The sequence below is a fragment of the Mus musculus genome, chromosome 9 (assembly GCF_000001635.26).
Source record: "Mus musculus strain C57BL/6J chromosome 9, GRCm38.p6 C57BL/6J".
Lineage (NCBI taxonomy): Eukaryota > Metazoa > Chordata > Mammalia > Rodentia > Muridae > Mus > Mus musculus.
Window position 1 is genome coordinate 100,540,273 of NC_000075.6, and position 16,292 is coordinate 100,556,564.

Sequence of the window (16,292 nt, forward strand, 5' to 3'; positions counted from 1 at the left end):
ATGAGGGTGAGCTGAGAAATTAGTGTTGGCAATGTATTAGTTACTTTTCTATTGCTGTGATCCAGGTAACTTACTAAGACTGTTGGTTTGTGGTTCCAAAGAGGTGAGAATACATCATGGAAAAAAGACATGCAGTAAAATGACAGGCATGGCAACAGGAACAGAAGCTAAGAACTAATCACATATTCAATGGCAAACAAGAAGCAGAGGCAGTAAACTGGAAATGGGTGTTGCAAAAGCCCACCCAGTGACATTCTTCCTCCAGCAAGGCTGTACCACCCCTCCCCAAACAGCAGCACAGAGTAGGATTCAAGTACTAAACTATCTGAGCCAATCGGGGACTTTGTCATTAAATCATCACAGTAGGCATGCACAGGACTGTACAGTGTGGAGGTTCCTGGGGAAACAAGAACTATGGTATGATCCGGCATGCCTACTTCTAGGAATATACTTGAAGGAACTGAAATCAGCATGCTGAAGAAATAATCAGCACTCACACTTATCTATCTGTTTTGGCTAGGGTTTTGCTGCTGTTTTGGTGTGTGTGGTCTGGTCTCAAGGTGTAGTCCAGGTTAGCCTTGAAATTATTATACAGGACACAATTGCCCTAAAATTGTGCCCTTCTTACCTTCAGCCTCCCTAGCACTGGGACCACAGGTCTGTTGACCACACTTCTTCATACCTTTATTGCACAATACCAACCCATATAATCAATGTCCTATGTCTATCGATAGAGAAAATGTTAAGTATACATAATGGAGTGCCCAAGGAGGTCAGATCTTCAGGAAAAAGAGGGACAGACAGTTGTGAATGGCCTTGTCTGTGCTGGGAACTGAACCCAGGTTCTCTGGAAGAGCAACCAGTGCTCTGAACCATAAAGTAGGCAGGGGGAATAAAACTATTCAGATATTAGTTGATATAAAAATAAAAAGCAAGATTGGTAAGACATAGAAAGAAAGCCCATAGCAGCTTCCACAATTTCTGCCTCTCCCAAGGAAATGTTTCCAATCCCCTGTTTATGTTTCTGCAATAGAGCTGGAATGCTTTAAAGATGCCACATTGTGCCAAATTATTCTATTATTTGAGTTGATCTACACAACAACATGATTTAGAAATTGATTCAGAAACTGATCTAGGGACATAGCTCAGGTGGTAGAGTGCCTTCCTAGCAAGAACAAAGCCTTGAGTTCAAGATCCAGCACTGCATACACAAAGACGGCCTCCACTTAAGGGACGCGGAGGCAGAAGATCAGGAGGTTCAACACCACCCTCAACTACAGAGTAAGTTCAAAACCAGCCTGAAACAAATTTTCCACACATTCTCACTGATATACTTTATTCAAATCATCTCAAGAAACGCTGACATCACCCATACCATATTTATATATAATTTGCACATCACTAAAGATAATTTCAGGAATAAATAAGAATCAGCATTTTCAACAGAATTTTTCTGTTTGTTTTTGCTTTTCAAGATGGAGTTTCTCTTGTTTGTTCTGGCTGTCCTGGAACTTGCTTTGTAGATAAGGCTAGCCTCTAACTCACAAGAAATCACCCTGCTTCTCTGCCTCCCAGGCACTGGGAATAAAGGTATGCACCACTATAACTATACCAGGCTAAAAAGACTTTTTAACTTGTAATTTTGTTTTAAGATAAGACTGTACTACATAGTCCAAGCTAACCTCAAACCTGTAATTCTCCTGCCTCAGTCTGAGTTCTAGGATTTGGCAGTTTATTTTAAACAAATAAAAAAACAAGCCATACTAACCAACCAAAACATATCTGGAAAAAAAAAAAAAAAAAAGCTTCTAATCTTTTTCAGATCAAAAAAGGAAGCACTCAGTGAGGCCTGGTAAAGTACACCTTCAAACCCAGTACCTGGGAGGCAGAGACAGGAGGATGTTTTGTGAATCTGAGGCCAGCCTGGTCTACCTAGTAAGTTTCAGCTCAACCAGGGCTATACAGTGAAACCTTTTAACACACACAAAAAAAGGGAGGATAGGCAAAAAGACTCAGAAAACCTTTACCTGGCAGTTTTCTGTGCTGTCTTGTACCACTGAACTCATTATAGGCAACCCAACACTGCTTTTATTAACAAACTTTAGAGTTAAAAAAATAAAAAGCTCTAACTCTACAAAATGGAAAGTGATTTTTACAATGTGTTTAACACAAGCAGACTGCAAAACTGATTCTTGACAGACAAAATGTGAAAGTGTTACTGTTTTAACACCCAGAAAAGAACATTTAGTTAACTCATAACATTTAGATACATGATAAACCCTCCAAGCTCCCACCAAACCATTGCAATATCCTTTCAAATCCCCCAAAGAGTCATTCTTTTTACCAAATAAGACAAGGAAAATAAATTCTAACAGTAAAACCTGAAAGGCAGCCATTCACTGTCTTTCCTCTTAGGTGCTGAGGATCCAAACTCCCTCTGTCCATCACGGAGCTACATCCCTAGCACCATCTTACACTTCTTAGGGGGCTACAGGACTCAACTACACAGACAATTGAATTTGTTAACACTTCTAATATATGGAGTCTGAAAAATACAAATTAAAAGGTCATATGCCCGGAATCCCAGCTACTGGGAGGCTGAAATCAGGAGATGGAAGATCACATTAGAACAAAATTTGAGCAACAATTTAGAGCAACGATTTGAGAGCCCACCTCAAAATAAAAGTGTTGGATCTCTAGGGGGAAAACACAAAATGAAAATTACATATTGCACAAGGTAATAATATGGTATCATAAAGAACACATGACACTTGAATAAGATGACTTTGAGTCTCAGCTCTGCCCCAACATCAAGATGTGGACATGTCAGTAGATATTTAGCATGGATTTCACGTTCTCAATCTAGAAAACAAAAGGCTAGATTCCAGTGTTTCAACAACGTTCCATGATATCATGACACAAATCCATATAAAATTAAAAAGCAAGGGGAAAAAAAAAGTCAGCTGGGGAAAGGATGTTTAAGAAAAAAGCACAGCAATAACTACACAAGCAAATGTCATCACAAAACACACCGCTCTGTGCGCTAACTTAAAAAGAAAGAGGGCGTGCGAAACAAACAAACAAAGACTCAGTTTAACATAGGTAACAGAAAATCTTGACAACCTTCACTCAAATCACAATTAAATTTCTAGGGACTGGAAAGATGTCTCCAGTTAAATTCAAGTATGGTTCTTGCAAAAGATCCAAGGCTGATTCCCTACAACAGGAGGCTTGTGACCCCCTGTAAGTATCTGACACTTTCTCCTGGCCTCCCTTTTCAGGCACCTGCCTCTTGTGCACATATCATGCCCTCAACATACATACAAGCACACACTTTTTAAAAATGTTTAACAATATGTAAAACAATGTAACTCTGGATGGGTGTCAAGATGCCTCTGTAGTTAAAGGTACCTACAGCCAAGCCTAAAAACCTGAGTTCACTTCATGGGACCTCTGTGGGGGACAGAGAACTGACCCCTCACAAGCTGTCCTGACTCTGGGTGTAGAAAATATAATAACCAATCACTTTTTTAAAAAATAGAACTTTAGACTGATGATACACCTCAAAGGTTTATGAGAAGCCATTGGTCTCACCCCAAAACTGAGGGAAGGCAAAAGAGACAGGAGAGGGAAAGAGAAGAGAGGGCGGGGAAGGGAGGAAGGAAATTAAGGAAGAAGGAAAGCTTAGCGAACTTTTCCTTTGCAAAGTTAGTAGTTTGCAGAGAATGTTTCTGTATTAGGACAGATGGCTCAGTGGTTAAGAGCTCTTGCAGAGGATCTCTGTTCTGTCCCCAGAGTCCACAGCACATGTCGTACAAAACACTACAAAACACATAAAATAAAAATAAACCCTTAAAAGACTGGAATCTAGAGGAAAGATATTACTAGTGTCTAAACAGTGAAAAATATGTTCAAAGTATTATTTTAAGATCAGCACAGGCAGAACACATTTGAGATCCTCCAGGCAGAAAATCCAGTTAGAGTTACTGAGTAGTTCAGAAACTGAAAAACAATATATAAGAATACAAAGGTAAGATTTTTTTTTTAAAGAAAACAACTACAAAAAAACAGTACAATGTTAAGGTTTATGTCTGGGTTCCTGAAAGCATGCTACTAATGTATCGCTAATGAAAGACAGCTTGGAGGCGTGGGGCATCAGTTGTGAAGGGAAGACTTTGAAGTTCTATTTCCTTGATAGGTTAAAGTGAGAATCAGGCAGGCCTGTCAAATTGTCGTCAAACTGTTGGATTTGTTAAATGCTCAGTTCACGTTTCCTCCAATTTTACTTAACAGTGAAATAATCATTTGATTTTCTGGCATTGAAAGCATCCATTCTTCCACATTGCCAGAGTTAATTCATTTTTTTTCAAGTTCTCCTGAGAAGGAATTTATTTACAATAATAATCACAACAAGCCTTGAACTCTAGAACGAAGTTCTCAAATTAGAAAATCAGCAGCATAAACTATCACTCAATGTTTAATAAGGCAATACATTAACGTGTCGACTTATTAATACACGGATCTGTTGGGCTTGGAAACCTAAACAATTTAAAATGCTTGCTGGGGAGGCAAATCTTTTCAAACATAATGCTCATACATACAGCGGAGACATCAACACAATGTACGCTTTAGTTACTCTAGCCAATTCCTACAGAAGTTTTCCCAGAGAAAGCACCACATGTGGCCACGATGAAAAAAAAGTACTAATCAACCAACGCATACGCTTTGACTTAACTATCACGATGTGAAGAGAATATCTATTTAAAAACAAGACTGAAAATGATCAATCAAAACTTTCTCCTTGGACTATTTCTCTGTTCATGTTGTGACGTCGCTAAAGGCTGAAAGCACACAATTGATTTCCAGGTGCTTAAGAAACCGTTAAGGCTGATTGATCATCATCAAGCTACCAAAGCTTTTGAAAATGGAACGCTTCTTGCAAAACTTGACCCGTTTTTTTGGCCGAACCCTGGATTCTCACTGCTCCCCACCCAAGATGGGGTCAGGAAGTTTTCTTCATCTCGTTCTTTCCTAACTCCTGTGAATTCTTTCCTAACTAAGGGCAGTATTTTTCTTCGGGTGACTTCAGCTCGGCTCGACGTTAACCGGTCATGTTACGGTCCTCAACCCTGAACAAAAAACCAGCTTCCTTCCAACCCAGCTGTTAACACTGAACCGACCTAGCACGGAAACCCGTACGACAACAGTACGAAACCAACCCAGAGGACTGCTTTTCCTGGACCAACCCCACCTCAACAGCCCCCGGACACCCACATCTCTCCTGCTCCGGAACGGGAGGGGGAGGGGAGGGCGCGCCCCGAGGATGTCCCCCCTCTCGGCTTCCTCAGGCTGGCGGCTGGAGGTGAGAGCGCCCTTCCTGCCAGCCTACCGTCCCGGCCTCGGACACCGACACAGACCGCCGACAGGGCTTTCTGCGGAGAACCGCCGAGGCAGCGCGCCGCACACTTGCCTGCCCGCCTCCCCGACCGGCGCTCGCAGCTCAGGCCAGAGGCCGCGGGGTCACCGGGCTGCACCGCGGACACCCGAGCTCCGCCGAGCGGCCTCCCCGCCCCCTCCGCTCCGCTCCGCCGCCAGCAGACGGCGCCCCCGGGCCAACTTCGCCGGGGAAAGAGGAAGCGACTAGAGACTAGCAGGCAGAGCGGACCGACCGGGAGACCGAAAGGACTGTGCGTGTGTCCGCACGCGAGCGAGGCCGTCTCACCTTCCCTCCGCCGAGCCCTCGGCTCCAGTCACCTGAGGACCGCACCGGGACGCCACCGCGGCTGCCCGGATGCCGTTACCGCACGAGGCCTGTGCTGCGCCGCCGCGTAGCTCTCGGAGAGGGGCGGGGCGCGCGCAACCGGTGGGCGGACCGTTGCGGGCAGGAAACCCGCTCCACGCCCAATCTAATAGGCTCCATCGCCTCCTGCGCCCGCCCCTGACGCTTCAGCGGAATGCGCCGCTCCGGGATTGGGCGAGCGGGCTTGTCAATCAAGCGCGGGCCCTGAGTGGTCCCTGAGCTGAGACTGCGCGGCCTTTGGACAGAAGGTGAGGAGCGCCGGGCCCCACCGCCCTGTTCTCCCCTAGCCTCCTCGGTGGCTGCTTACTTTCCGCCTCTCCCACTGCTACTAAAACCTGTCATTCATTTTAAATCGCTCATTAATGTCGAACAGCGGTCCCGAGTTCAACCCAGACTACTCTGGTGCCTGCATCTGAAAGGGCCGACCAGCTGCAGATCTTAGGGACAGGGAGCGACAAAGAAAATGAAGCCTCGGGGGAAAAATGTAAGATGTTTGTTAATGAAAACCACAACCAAAATAAGCTTTGCGAGCAACTTCCGAGTGCCCTGGCGCGTGGGTAGCCTTCATTCCCGGCTTCCAGTCCTGTGAAAAGGACAGTTACTTCTGCCCTAGGGGTGAGTATGGCAGTGGCACAGTCCCAGCCACCTGCCAAGGAAGGCATCAATAAATCGGCTCTCCTTCCTAACTTGCCTTACAGCGACTCATAACCTGCCTCACTATTTCCCAATCACCTTTGTTGCTTAGTGTGGGTGTGGCACCTAAAAGAAACATTCTAGGTTAGGTAATTTTATGGAAACACGAGTTTTTGCCTCCAGCGTAGCTGCACCCATATACCTAGATTGCAAAGTCTATTAAAAGAACTGTTTCACCCACGCCCACCTCGTGCCTAGCACATCATCCTCAACAATCGAGGAATTAATACAGCTTCCTTTCATCTTTTAAAAATTCATTTTTATTCTTTGTGTGTTCGAGTGTTTGGTGTACTTGTGTTATACTTGTGTATAATTTTGCTGCCCATGGAGGTCAAATGAGGGTATAGGATCTTCTGGAACTGGAGTTACAGATGGTTTTGAACCACCCTGTGGGTGCTGGGAATCAAACTCAGGCCCCTTGGAAGACCAGCGCTCTTAATCACTGAATCTCAGCCCCTTCCTTTAGCTATACTACAAGCCCTACCTGTAAATCCTAAAAAGTTGTTTTCTGCTTTTAACTTAATTGCATGTTAATAAATACATGGGTGGCCTGCCCTAGGTAAAATACAAGTTACCTGTAGCCCCTTTTAATCCTGAGTTTAGTTGAGAAAAGTAGAACATAAAACTGGGGAAAGGATACTCTGCCTATTGTTAGTATCAAAAGTAAGTAATGCAAATTATATATTTAAAAACATACATACCGAAGAGAAGGGGGTGATGCATGCAGAAGCAGGTGGATCGAGGCCAGCCTGGTCTACAGATTGAGTGTGAGTTCCAGGACAGCCAGGGCTACCCAGAGAAACCCTGTCTCAAAAAACAAAAAGACAAATATATATATATATATATATATATGCAGAGACAGGTTCAAGTTCTGCAAGTTCAAGGCCACCCTGGTTTATGTAGCAAATCCTAGGACAGTCAAGGCTACATAGAGAGATGCTATCTCAAAAGCAAAAACATACAGGCAGCTGACCCCCATTAACTCCAAAGGAGGATATTTGGGGTAATAAAGGAAATAAGAATCCTCCATATCTTAAGACCTTTCCCAGTAAGCTATTGACAGCTTATATAGTTAGAATGACCTAGTTTAGTGTCCCTATCATACAGTAATGTTTAGGAGGAAGAAAATCCTACCTATCTGCTATCAAGAAGTTATCACAGACTTGATATTGAAGTGTAAACATTAGTGGGCCCTACTAAATAAACTTAACTTCTGGATTTAGTATAGTTATGCTGTTATAGGAAAGAGTCTACCTTGTATGGAAGGTGCTAAAATAGGCACTGCAGATCTTGAGTCCACACCAGTGTCAGATATTGAGATTTAAACCAACCTGTATTATTTCTGTGCTAACCATATCAACAGTTGTATGTAGGGACAGATGGGCATTAAGCCACAATGAGAGGGAAATGTGTAGTAAGACTATTTGAGCAAAAAGAAGGGCTTGGGAGGGAGTTACCAAGTCTAAAGACATTAAGCAATTATAGTAATGTTGATGGAGCAGACAGTGGCTAGATTTGAAGCAATGTGTTAGGAAAGCTGAGGTCCTTAGAGTTTATCCTACAAGAAATGAGAAAGAGTTGTTTCACTAAAGAGTTGTTTTTCAGTACTTTTTCAGTAGATCATTCTGATGTTTTCTAGCTCTTGTTTCTACTGAGAAGCAAGTAGCAATTCAAAAAAAAAAAAAAACCAACTTTCTTTTATGTGTGATGGGTTTTGCTTACATGCAGTTCCCTCAGAGACCAGAAGAGGGCACCAAATTCTGGAACTGAAATACCAGACAGTTGTTAGTTGCGAGTGGGTGCTAGGAACCCAACTCGTCTTCTAAAGACCACAGTGACAGGAGCTGAACTATGACCCTGAAAGGACATTGTACAGCATAAAAATTTTTTAAAAAGGATAAAACTGTAGGCATAATGTTTTTATACACTGTGTTAATCAAATGCTGATTTCTCTGCCCTCATACCTTGTTTCAGTCCAGACACAGCATTGTAATGCTTATACCAAGAATCTCCTGTCTCAGGTTTGTGTGTAAAACAGTTCTTATTCTGTGCCTTGTCAATAAATGCTGATCACCCAGTGGCTGGGTAGAAAAGACAGTCGCACCCACCAGCCAGAGGAAGGAGAGAGGGAGAGAGGGAGATTCAGATCAGCAGCAGGATGGAGGAAGTGGAGCCATGAAGAAGGGGTCTGAAGAGCTGGGTCATTATCACGGGATGGGGCTGGGAGGTAGCCACATTAGCGCAGAAGTTTAGGATAGATCACTTAACTATGGGTAATGAGGCGTAGTTTTAAATAAATCTTGATTTCTCTGTGAAGTTACTGGGGACTAGCATAACATAAATAAATACAGTCACCAGATTAATTCACAGCCACATTTATATTAAAGAAATTTCATTCACATTAAGCCATAGAGCAAGGGGGAGCAGGGTAGGCCATACCGTTGTCCAATCATACTTTGACATAAGGATTGAACAAGGGAGTGTCCATCCATCAGGACTGGAGTTGGTCCCTGGGCCTGGGAACAGGAACTTGTTTGACGCTGCCGACAAGATGGAGAAGTTGTCCTTGAGATGTCTGGACTCAGGCAACTGTTTCCTTACGACAGAAGCTGTTCAGCTACTGGGAATCCCCAGCTCCCCTGGGACCTGGGACCTGGAATTTAGTTTCTCTGTATAGTCGAATGGAGTCTGAAAATGAAATGGAGTCTGAAAATGAAATCCTTAGAATGAGTTTCTCTAGCTTGTTCCCAACGATGTCTATGCTCACCCTTAGCAGGTTACACCCAAGATTACATATGTGGACATATGCTGCCCAGGGTCTTACTGAATCTCCCAAGCTGGCCTCAAATTTAGGAGCATCCTGCCTCAGCTTTCTAAGACACTGAGATTACAGGCTTATAGCTCTATGTCTGGCTCAGTTTGCATAATGTCTGTTGATATCTAATGTCTAGTAATCCCTGAAAATCTTAAGTATCAACACTTCCCAACGCTGGCTACCTTGCTAATGGATTTGGATTTGTTTGGAGATAATTTAGAAACATTTTATTCAGAAAAACAGAAATCACATTTTACCACAATGGAGGAAATTTAGGATTATGTGTTAATGGACTGAAAAAACTGACGCCAGGTTTGGTGGCTCATGCCTGTCACCCCATTATTGGGAGGATCACCCCAGGTTCAAAGCCAGCATGGGTATATAGTGAGACCCTGTCTCAGAGGATCACAAAATAAATAATAAAATAAAATAAAATGCAGGGAGGGGCCAGAGATGACATTGAGGTAACCCAAAGGAAGTTGCTTTGTGGATCAGCTACCACCCCTAGGGCTAGTGAAAAGGGAGATCAAGTCTGGACTAAAGCACTTGAGCAGTAAGGCATGACCCAGCTGGGATATAGCTCAGACCTCCAGGAGGAAGCTCTCAGGTTGGCTCTTCTACTGCTCAGGGAATGATGTGCAAGTAGAATAATGCCAAAAGTAATCCCAAAAATAAGGGTAAAATCAAGTCAAACAGCAAATGATAAGGCAAGTGGAAAGAGGGAAGTCCCTCTCCTGCCATCTAATCTATTGACTTGTTTGCTTTGTCAAGTATGTGTGTGTGTGTGTGTATGTGTTTGTTTATTTGCAGTACTGGGGGCTCAGTTTTTGCCTTCTAATCTCCCCCTGTTGACTTATTTGCTTTTATTTATTCGTTTATTCATTAATTTGCAGTGCTGGGAGTTGAGCCTAAAGCAGCTTGCTACATAGTATGAGCTATATCCCCAGTAGACTTTCTTTTTTTTGAAAACCAGTCTGAGTAAGTTGCCAAAGCTAACCCTGAACTTTGTGATCCACCTGCCACAGCTTCCCAAGTAGCTAGAATTACAGCCCTATGCCATCGGGCTCAGCCCCTCTGTAATGTCCTTTGTAGGCAGAACCCTGTGAGAGATACTGGTAGCATCAGAAAAGTGAAACATGTGGGGCTGAGCCTTAGCATCACATACGAAAGTATAGACGGGAGCTAAGGCAGTACCTTAATGATCAGTCACGTCAACAGAAGCGTGAGCAGAATGAAGAGCAGCCCAGATTAGACTCACATTGATGCTGCCTGGTAGGCTTTTACAAGCCTAGAGGTCCCTTTGAAGACATCCTCAGGATCCCATATCAGTTCTCTACTGTATCGTGATAACTGCTAGTGTTAAAATTTTTTAATTATAATTTTTCTTTATTCTTGAGAATTTCATACATGTATACAATAAAATATTATCATATCTGTCCCCATTTCCCTCCTCTAACTCCCCATGTGCCCCTCAACATACCCTACTCCCAACATAATGACTTTTTTGGTTTTGATTTTTGTTTTAGTTTTGTTTGTGACAGGGTTTCTCTGTCTCTGTTAGCCCTGCCTGTCCTAGAAATGACTTTTTTAGAAAAGTAACCCATTAAGTCCAATTACTGCTGTCCACAGTGGAGGGAGGGGAACCTGGAACACAGAAACACACCAGTAGGAGCATCCTCAACCAGCACCCTTTCCTCTCTGTGCTGGATCATGCCGAGCTGCGCTCTGCGCCGACCCTGCGCCTTGCCGAGCTGCGCCCTACGCCGACCCTGCGCCTTGCCGAGCTGCGCCCTGCGCAGACCCTGCTCTGTAACCGCAGCTGCTTTGAGTTCATCAGTCAATAGACACGTGTCTATTTTTTTAGGCGTTTTTTTTTTAAGTAGTATGTCTGATTTACTTAAAAACTTACCTTAGAATTATAAACAGGAACAGCAATGAAAAAGATTTGCATAAAAAAAAGATAAAGAGACTTGTCCAAGTATTAGCTCTCACATCATCAGGATTATCACAATCAGGATTATCGATTATAGACAGCTGGTGAGAAACAATTGTACCCTCCACTCATTCTCTATTCAGTGCTGAAGCCTACTGCGGGAAGACAGGTCTCCCATTCTCGAGCCTAGACTCCCTGTTACTGAAATCCAACTTTTCTTTGCTCCCTTCTCATACCTTTTAGGACAGCTTAGATTTTTAGTGGAAAATTGGATTTTAGCTAAGTGTTCAACATTTTATCCTTTAGTATGATTTTCATGAATGAATATTTTTGAATATTGAAGGATGTTTGTTGCACAGTTGTAGAATATTAAGAATAAACACTTTTGCCAGTCATAGGGGCACACACCTTTAATGCCAACACTTGGGAGACAGAGGCAGGCCGATCTCTGTGTGTTGGAAACCAGTCTTGTTCTACATAGCTCCAGGACAGCCAGGACTACATAAAGAAACCTGGTCTCAAAAAGAAAACAAAAACATTTTTCAAGTTTTAGAAGTTTATGACCACAGAAATTCCATCTGAGCTCTGAGTCTTGTGTCTTTAGTGATGGGGAAAAATACTCTTTACCACAATTACCTTTTATTAATTATTGTAAAGACACAAAGATCATGACATATTTCATCTATTTAATATTTATTCTTTAATATATTAGACTGGTATATTTTTCTGCATCTGCATAATTATTTATACTATATAGCACTCTATCAATAATATAACACAAAAGACATCTACAGGTAAATATTAAAATGGCAGTGTGCATGTTAATGACTAGACATTAACAAGATGATAATAATAGCCAGGTATTCATTTAATGGGAGAGTCCAGTATTTCCTGATAATCTTCCCTCCTTACATTCCTCCAGTAAAGTTTATAGCCAGCAAGAACAAATACACTAATCATAATGATCACCCCTCCAAAAACATCATAAACACTAGGAAATATGTGTAACACTAGAAGCTGTAAGACCATAGCTACCACAATCTCCAAATGTTGTACTGTGCTAACCAAAGCTGGGTGGAATTTGTCCAAGGCGTAATAAACACCTAAGAACGCTGCAGTAGAACAGAGGCATATAGCAATGAGATAGCTCCATGTTGCTCCGTCTAAAGGAATGATGGGCTCTTGAAGGACAAACATAGTAGATAATCCCCAGATTGTTCCAGTCCAACCGAAGGTAAACAGTGCGGTCCACATGCTGATCTTCTCCCTGATGGATCTGTATACTATCATAGAAAGCGCCGTGGTCAACCCGGCCATCACAGTCATTGTATACCCGAAGGCTTCCTTCCAGGCGTTTAACAGAGAATTGTCCTCATCGGCAATGTTGGGGATCATGACAAGACAAACACCTAAGATGCTGCAAACCACTGTAGCCATGTCAACATACGCCATTTTCTCATCTACAAGTAGAAAGGCTAAAATGGCACTGAAAACGGTGGTGGTGGCTCTCCACATCGTGGTCCCATTGCTCGGAGGAACTATTGAAAAGGAGGTATAAGCACAGGTGATGGAAATCACATTGCATACTCCATAAAAGAAAAGTCGTAATCTGTATCCGCTGGGCCCAAAGGGCGCTTCCTGGTAATAACACACAACTATCACGGACAAGACCTGTAAGACAGACCGGATAAAAATCAGTTCTAAGGATGGAACTTTAGAACGGTCGGAAATGAGCCTCGTGATGAGAGCCACACAGCCGTGCGCCAAAGCAGACCCAAACAGCACTAGCCACATTTTTCGGGACTGAAAAATGTTTTTTTCTGCAAAGCTCTGGAACTGTCCCATGCCACTGGCTCTTGGGTCTTCTGACGACGAAGGCTGAGTGTCCATGGTTCCAAACAGAGTTCTTCCTTTTCTTCTCATTTCACTCAGCAGACTTTTCTTTGGGTTTTCTTCCATAAACCTACCATAGTCTTCGTTGATTTCTTCATACCCATCATCCCCAGGTTGGGGATAATGAGAGGTATATTTCACCATGACTGTGTTGGGATGGATTTTCACCCGTTTTTTAATTGGATATTTTTTGGATGGAGAAGTATCCATTTCTTCAGATAACAAATCCTATTTAAAGAAAAGAAGAAGAAAAGAAAAAGAAACGTTCATTCCGTTGAAAACTGCATTGCTGTTTTACCAGTATACACTAATTCAGTGATGAATGGTAGAGATTATAACAAGAGTCTAGAAAATATAATAGGAAAAGATGATATGGCATGTTCATGATCATATACATGAAGAGCAAATGAATTTTCCACCCCTTATCACGTCTGTTGTAAACCTGTCCCAAAGTTTCATTCTGTCTGTTTTACCCCAGTTAGCTCTTTCGCTTGCTTGGTTGGTTAACTGGGTTTTTTGAAATAGGGTCTCATGTAGCCCACAATATCCTTGAATTCCTGGTCCTTCTGCCTCCACCTCCCAACTGCAAGGACTAGAGGCACATACCATATAACCCATCTCAAAAGAAAAACAAAAATAAATAAAAAGCAACTGCAGTCACACCTGGCCTGTTTATTTGATTATGTTCTAAATTGCAAGTACATAAACATGAAGTATTTTAAAGGTTTTTTTAATTGTGTATGTGGTATGTGTGTGTGTGAGAGAGAGAGAGAGAGAGAGAGAGAAAGAGAGAGAGCACGCAGATATCCTCACAAACCTGGGTCCTCCGAAAGAGCAGGAAATGCTAACCACTGAGCCATCTCATCAGTCCCCCCCAAAATATTTTACATAATAATAAAATCTAAGCCAGGTCTAGTGGCACATACCTATAATCCCAGCACTTGGTATTGTGATAGACTGTTGATTAGGAAAAATATTAATCTTCCTCCAAAATAAGGATTAAAGAAATACTGATCATAAATAATTTGCTACAGCACTATGTATAGTAAACTCTCAAATATTAGCAGTAAGTAAATTTGCCTATTTTCACTTAGGGTACACTGGGTTTACAATGCTATTCTTTCTCACTCAGTCTGCCTTTCTTTGAACAATTCTTTTTCCTTCTCAGTGACTTTTTTCTTCTACCCTAAAAGACAGTCTGGCAGTATACCTTACCAGACATGTGGAACCCACTGGCATTCTCACCCTAAAAGGGAAGAGACAACGGAGAAAAGAGGAAAATTTTTTTCCCTCATGATTCCCAAAACCTTGCCCAAGCTCACTAATTCCAGGATCTTACACCAGGACCCCAGTCAAGCCCAGTTCTGTTTGGTTGTTTTGATACCGTCTGGGTACCCGGCTGTTCTGCTTCCTCCCTTTCTTCTGAAGGTCTCTTCAGCTGGAAGAAGCCGCGGGAAATACCACCCAGGCCTCAGAGCCTCCAGGTCCCTAACTTACCCCTTCCTTGCAGTCCCTCCAGCATACCTGTCTCAAGAAATCCCAGGATCCTTTGCTTCCCATTCCCAGCCATTTTCATTTTAAAGTCATGGCTTTAGCTTCAGTATCCTCAAACTCTGGAACAATCCGCAAGAAGGAATTTTCTTCCCTGCTCCCTCACTTCAGTTGGTGACCTCACGGTCCTTCCAGATTCCCAAGCTACCAACCAGGAGATAACTCTGAAATCTCTTTGCTGTCATCACGCTCTAAACTTGCTGTCCCTCATACTGCTTTTGTCTTTGAAATATTTCTCAAGGGTTTTCTCTTTTCTCTAATTCCATGTTTGTGGCATTAGTCTAGATGAAGCTAGTGTGGGTTCCAGACTAGAACGTTACCCTGGCCTCCTGTCCGCCCTGCTTGAGTCCCAGCCCGCCCCCAAATCCCATCTGTGTCATCCTGTTGTCACATTAACCTGTCTTTGAAAGATTCAGAACAAAACTTTCCTCCACTCAAGAACCTAGAGCTCTCTACAGACCTCATTCCTACACTTTCACAGTGTACCCCTGTATCCAGCACTTAGGGGACAGGGAGACCAGGAAGTTAAGGCCACCCTCAGCTACATAGTGAGTGGAGTTGAAGCTTGCCATGGCCACATGAGATGCTGTCTCAAAAACAAGGAAGGAAAGTTAAATCCAACCTCTCTGGCAGGCACTTGGTACCTTGCTCCATGTGGCCCTGGTCTGTCCTTACCCCTTGGCATCTACGCTTTGCTGCAGGAATCTGTGTGGAGTGTGCCCTCCCCCACCCCCAACCTCGTACCACATGTGTAAAAATCATTTCCCAAATTTTTATTCCACCAGTTCCTCCTCGGCTCCAACTTTCTAAATTCTGATCATCTGTTAGGGCCTAATTCAAATTCTGTCTTGAAGAACAAGCCTCTGCCTTCTCCAGACATCCCTTTATCTAAATAATTACGGCACTTCTAATCTAATTTGTATAATGTAATCACGTGCTTCCTGCTTGGCTCAGCTCTAGGGTTTTATGTTCCTAGTTACTGTACCCAATTTAACTATGTCAATTCTCCTCCTTGATGACCAGTGATTACCTTAATGAAATTTTACATTCCATAACTTCACATTTGCTTGCTATTGTTAAAATGTTACCTCGTATCCATTCAGAGTTTTCCCCTTCCTGCTACAGGCCACATCTACAGCCCTAGGTCATAGTTAGAGAGCATGTGTAGCTTGCTATTTATTCCTCCTATTTTCTCCTTTTGGAGACCATAAGAAGAGTTTACCGGGCTATCAGGATGGCTCCGTAGTCAAGGATGCACTCCAAAGAAAGGCCAATGTCCAATCCCTGGAACTCATATGGTAGAAAGAACTGACTCTTGCAAATTCTCCTCTGACTTCCACACACATGCCATGGCACAAGTATGCCAATACCCACACATATATAATAAATATTTAAAATTGTAAAGAAAGGTTAATCTTTTTATATATAATTTATTTTTATTTTATATTCACTCCTTTTTGCCAGCATTTATGTCTCTGTGGATGTCAGAAGCCCTGGAACTGGAGTTACAGACACTTGTGACCTGCCAAGTGGGTACTAGGAATTGAACCTGGGTCCTGTGAAAGAGCAGCCAGTGCTCATAACTGCAGAGTCATCTCTCCAGCCCC

At 42.8% G+C, this 16,292-nt stretch overlaps 3 protein-coding genes across 5 annotated transcripts in view; 1 reads left to right on the top strand and 2 right to left on the bottom strand.

Annotated features, from left to right (window-relative positions):
* The window catches only part of Nck1 (non-catalytic region of tyrosine kinase adaptor protein 1), a 51,833-nt gene extending 45,971 nt beyond the window's left edge, over nt 1–5,862 (bottom strand). The window contains exon 1 of one of the 2 annotated variants that reach the window (NM_010878.3): nt 5,723–5,862. The gene's annotated coding sequence lies outside the window, so the exon portion shown is untranslated. Of the gene's footprint in view, nt 1–5,274; nt 5,570–5,722 lie in introns of those variants that run through there. The other variant, XM_006510840.3, reaches the window with a different exon arrangement.
* Nucleotides 1–10,958, top strand: Gm46139 (predicted gene, 46139). Its single transcript, XM_017313741.1, has 2 exons — nt 1–6; nt 5,185–10,958. The coding sequence occupies exons 1-2, from the start codon at nt 1–3 to the stop codon at nt 5,830–5,832; spliced, it is 654 nt and encodes a 217-aa protein (XP_017169230.1). The 3' UTR covers nt 5,833–10,958.
* Nucleotides 8,853–16,292, bottom strand: part of Slc35g2 (solute carrier family 35, member G2) — a 21,961-nt gene continuing 14,521 nt past the window's right edge. The window contains exon 2 of one of the 2 annotated variants that reach the window (XM_030244387.1): nt 8,853–13,362. In XM_030244387.1, the coding sequence (XP_030100247.1) occupies nt 12,106–13,344 (1,239 nt within the window). In that variant the 5' untranslated portion in view covers nt 13,345–13,362 and the 3' untranslated portion in view covers nt 8,853–12,105. The remainder of the gene's footprint in view (nt 13,363–16,292) is intronic. The other variant, NM_001101483.1, reaches the window with a different exon arrangement.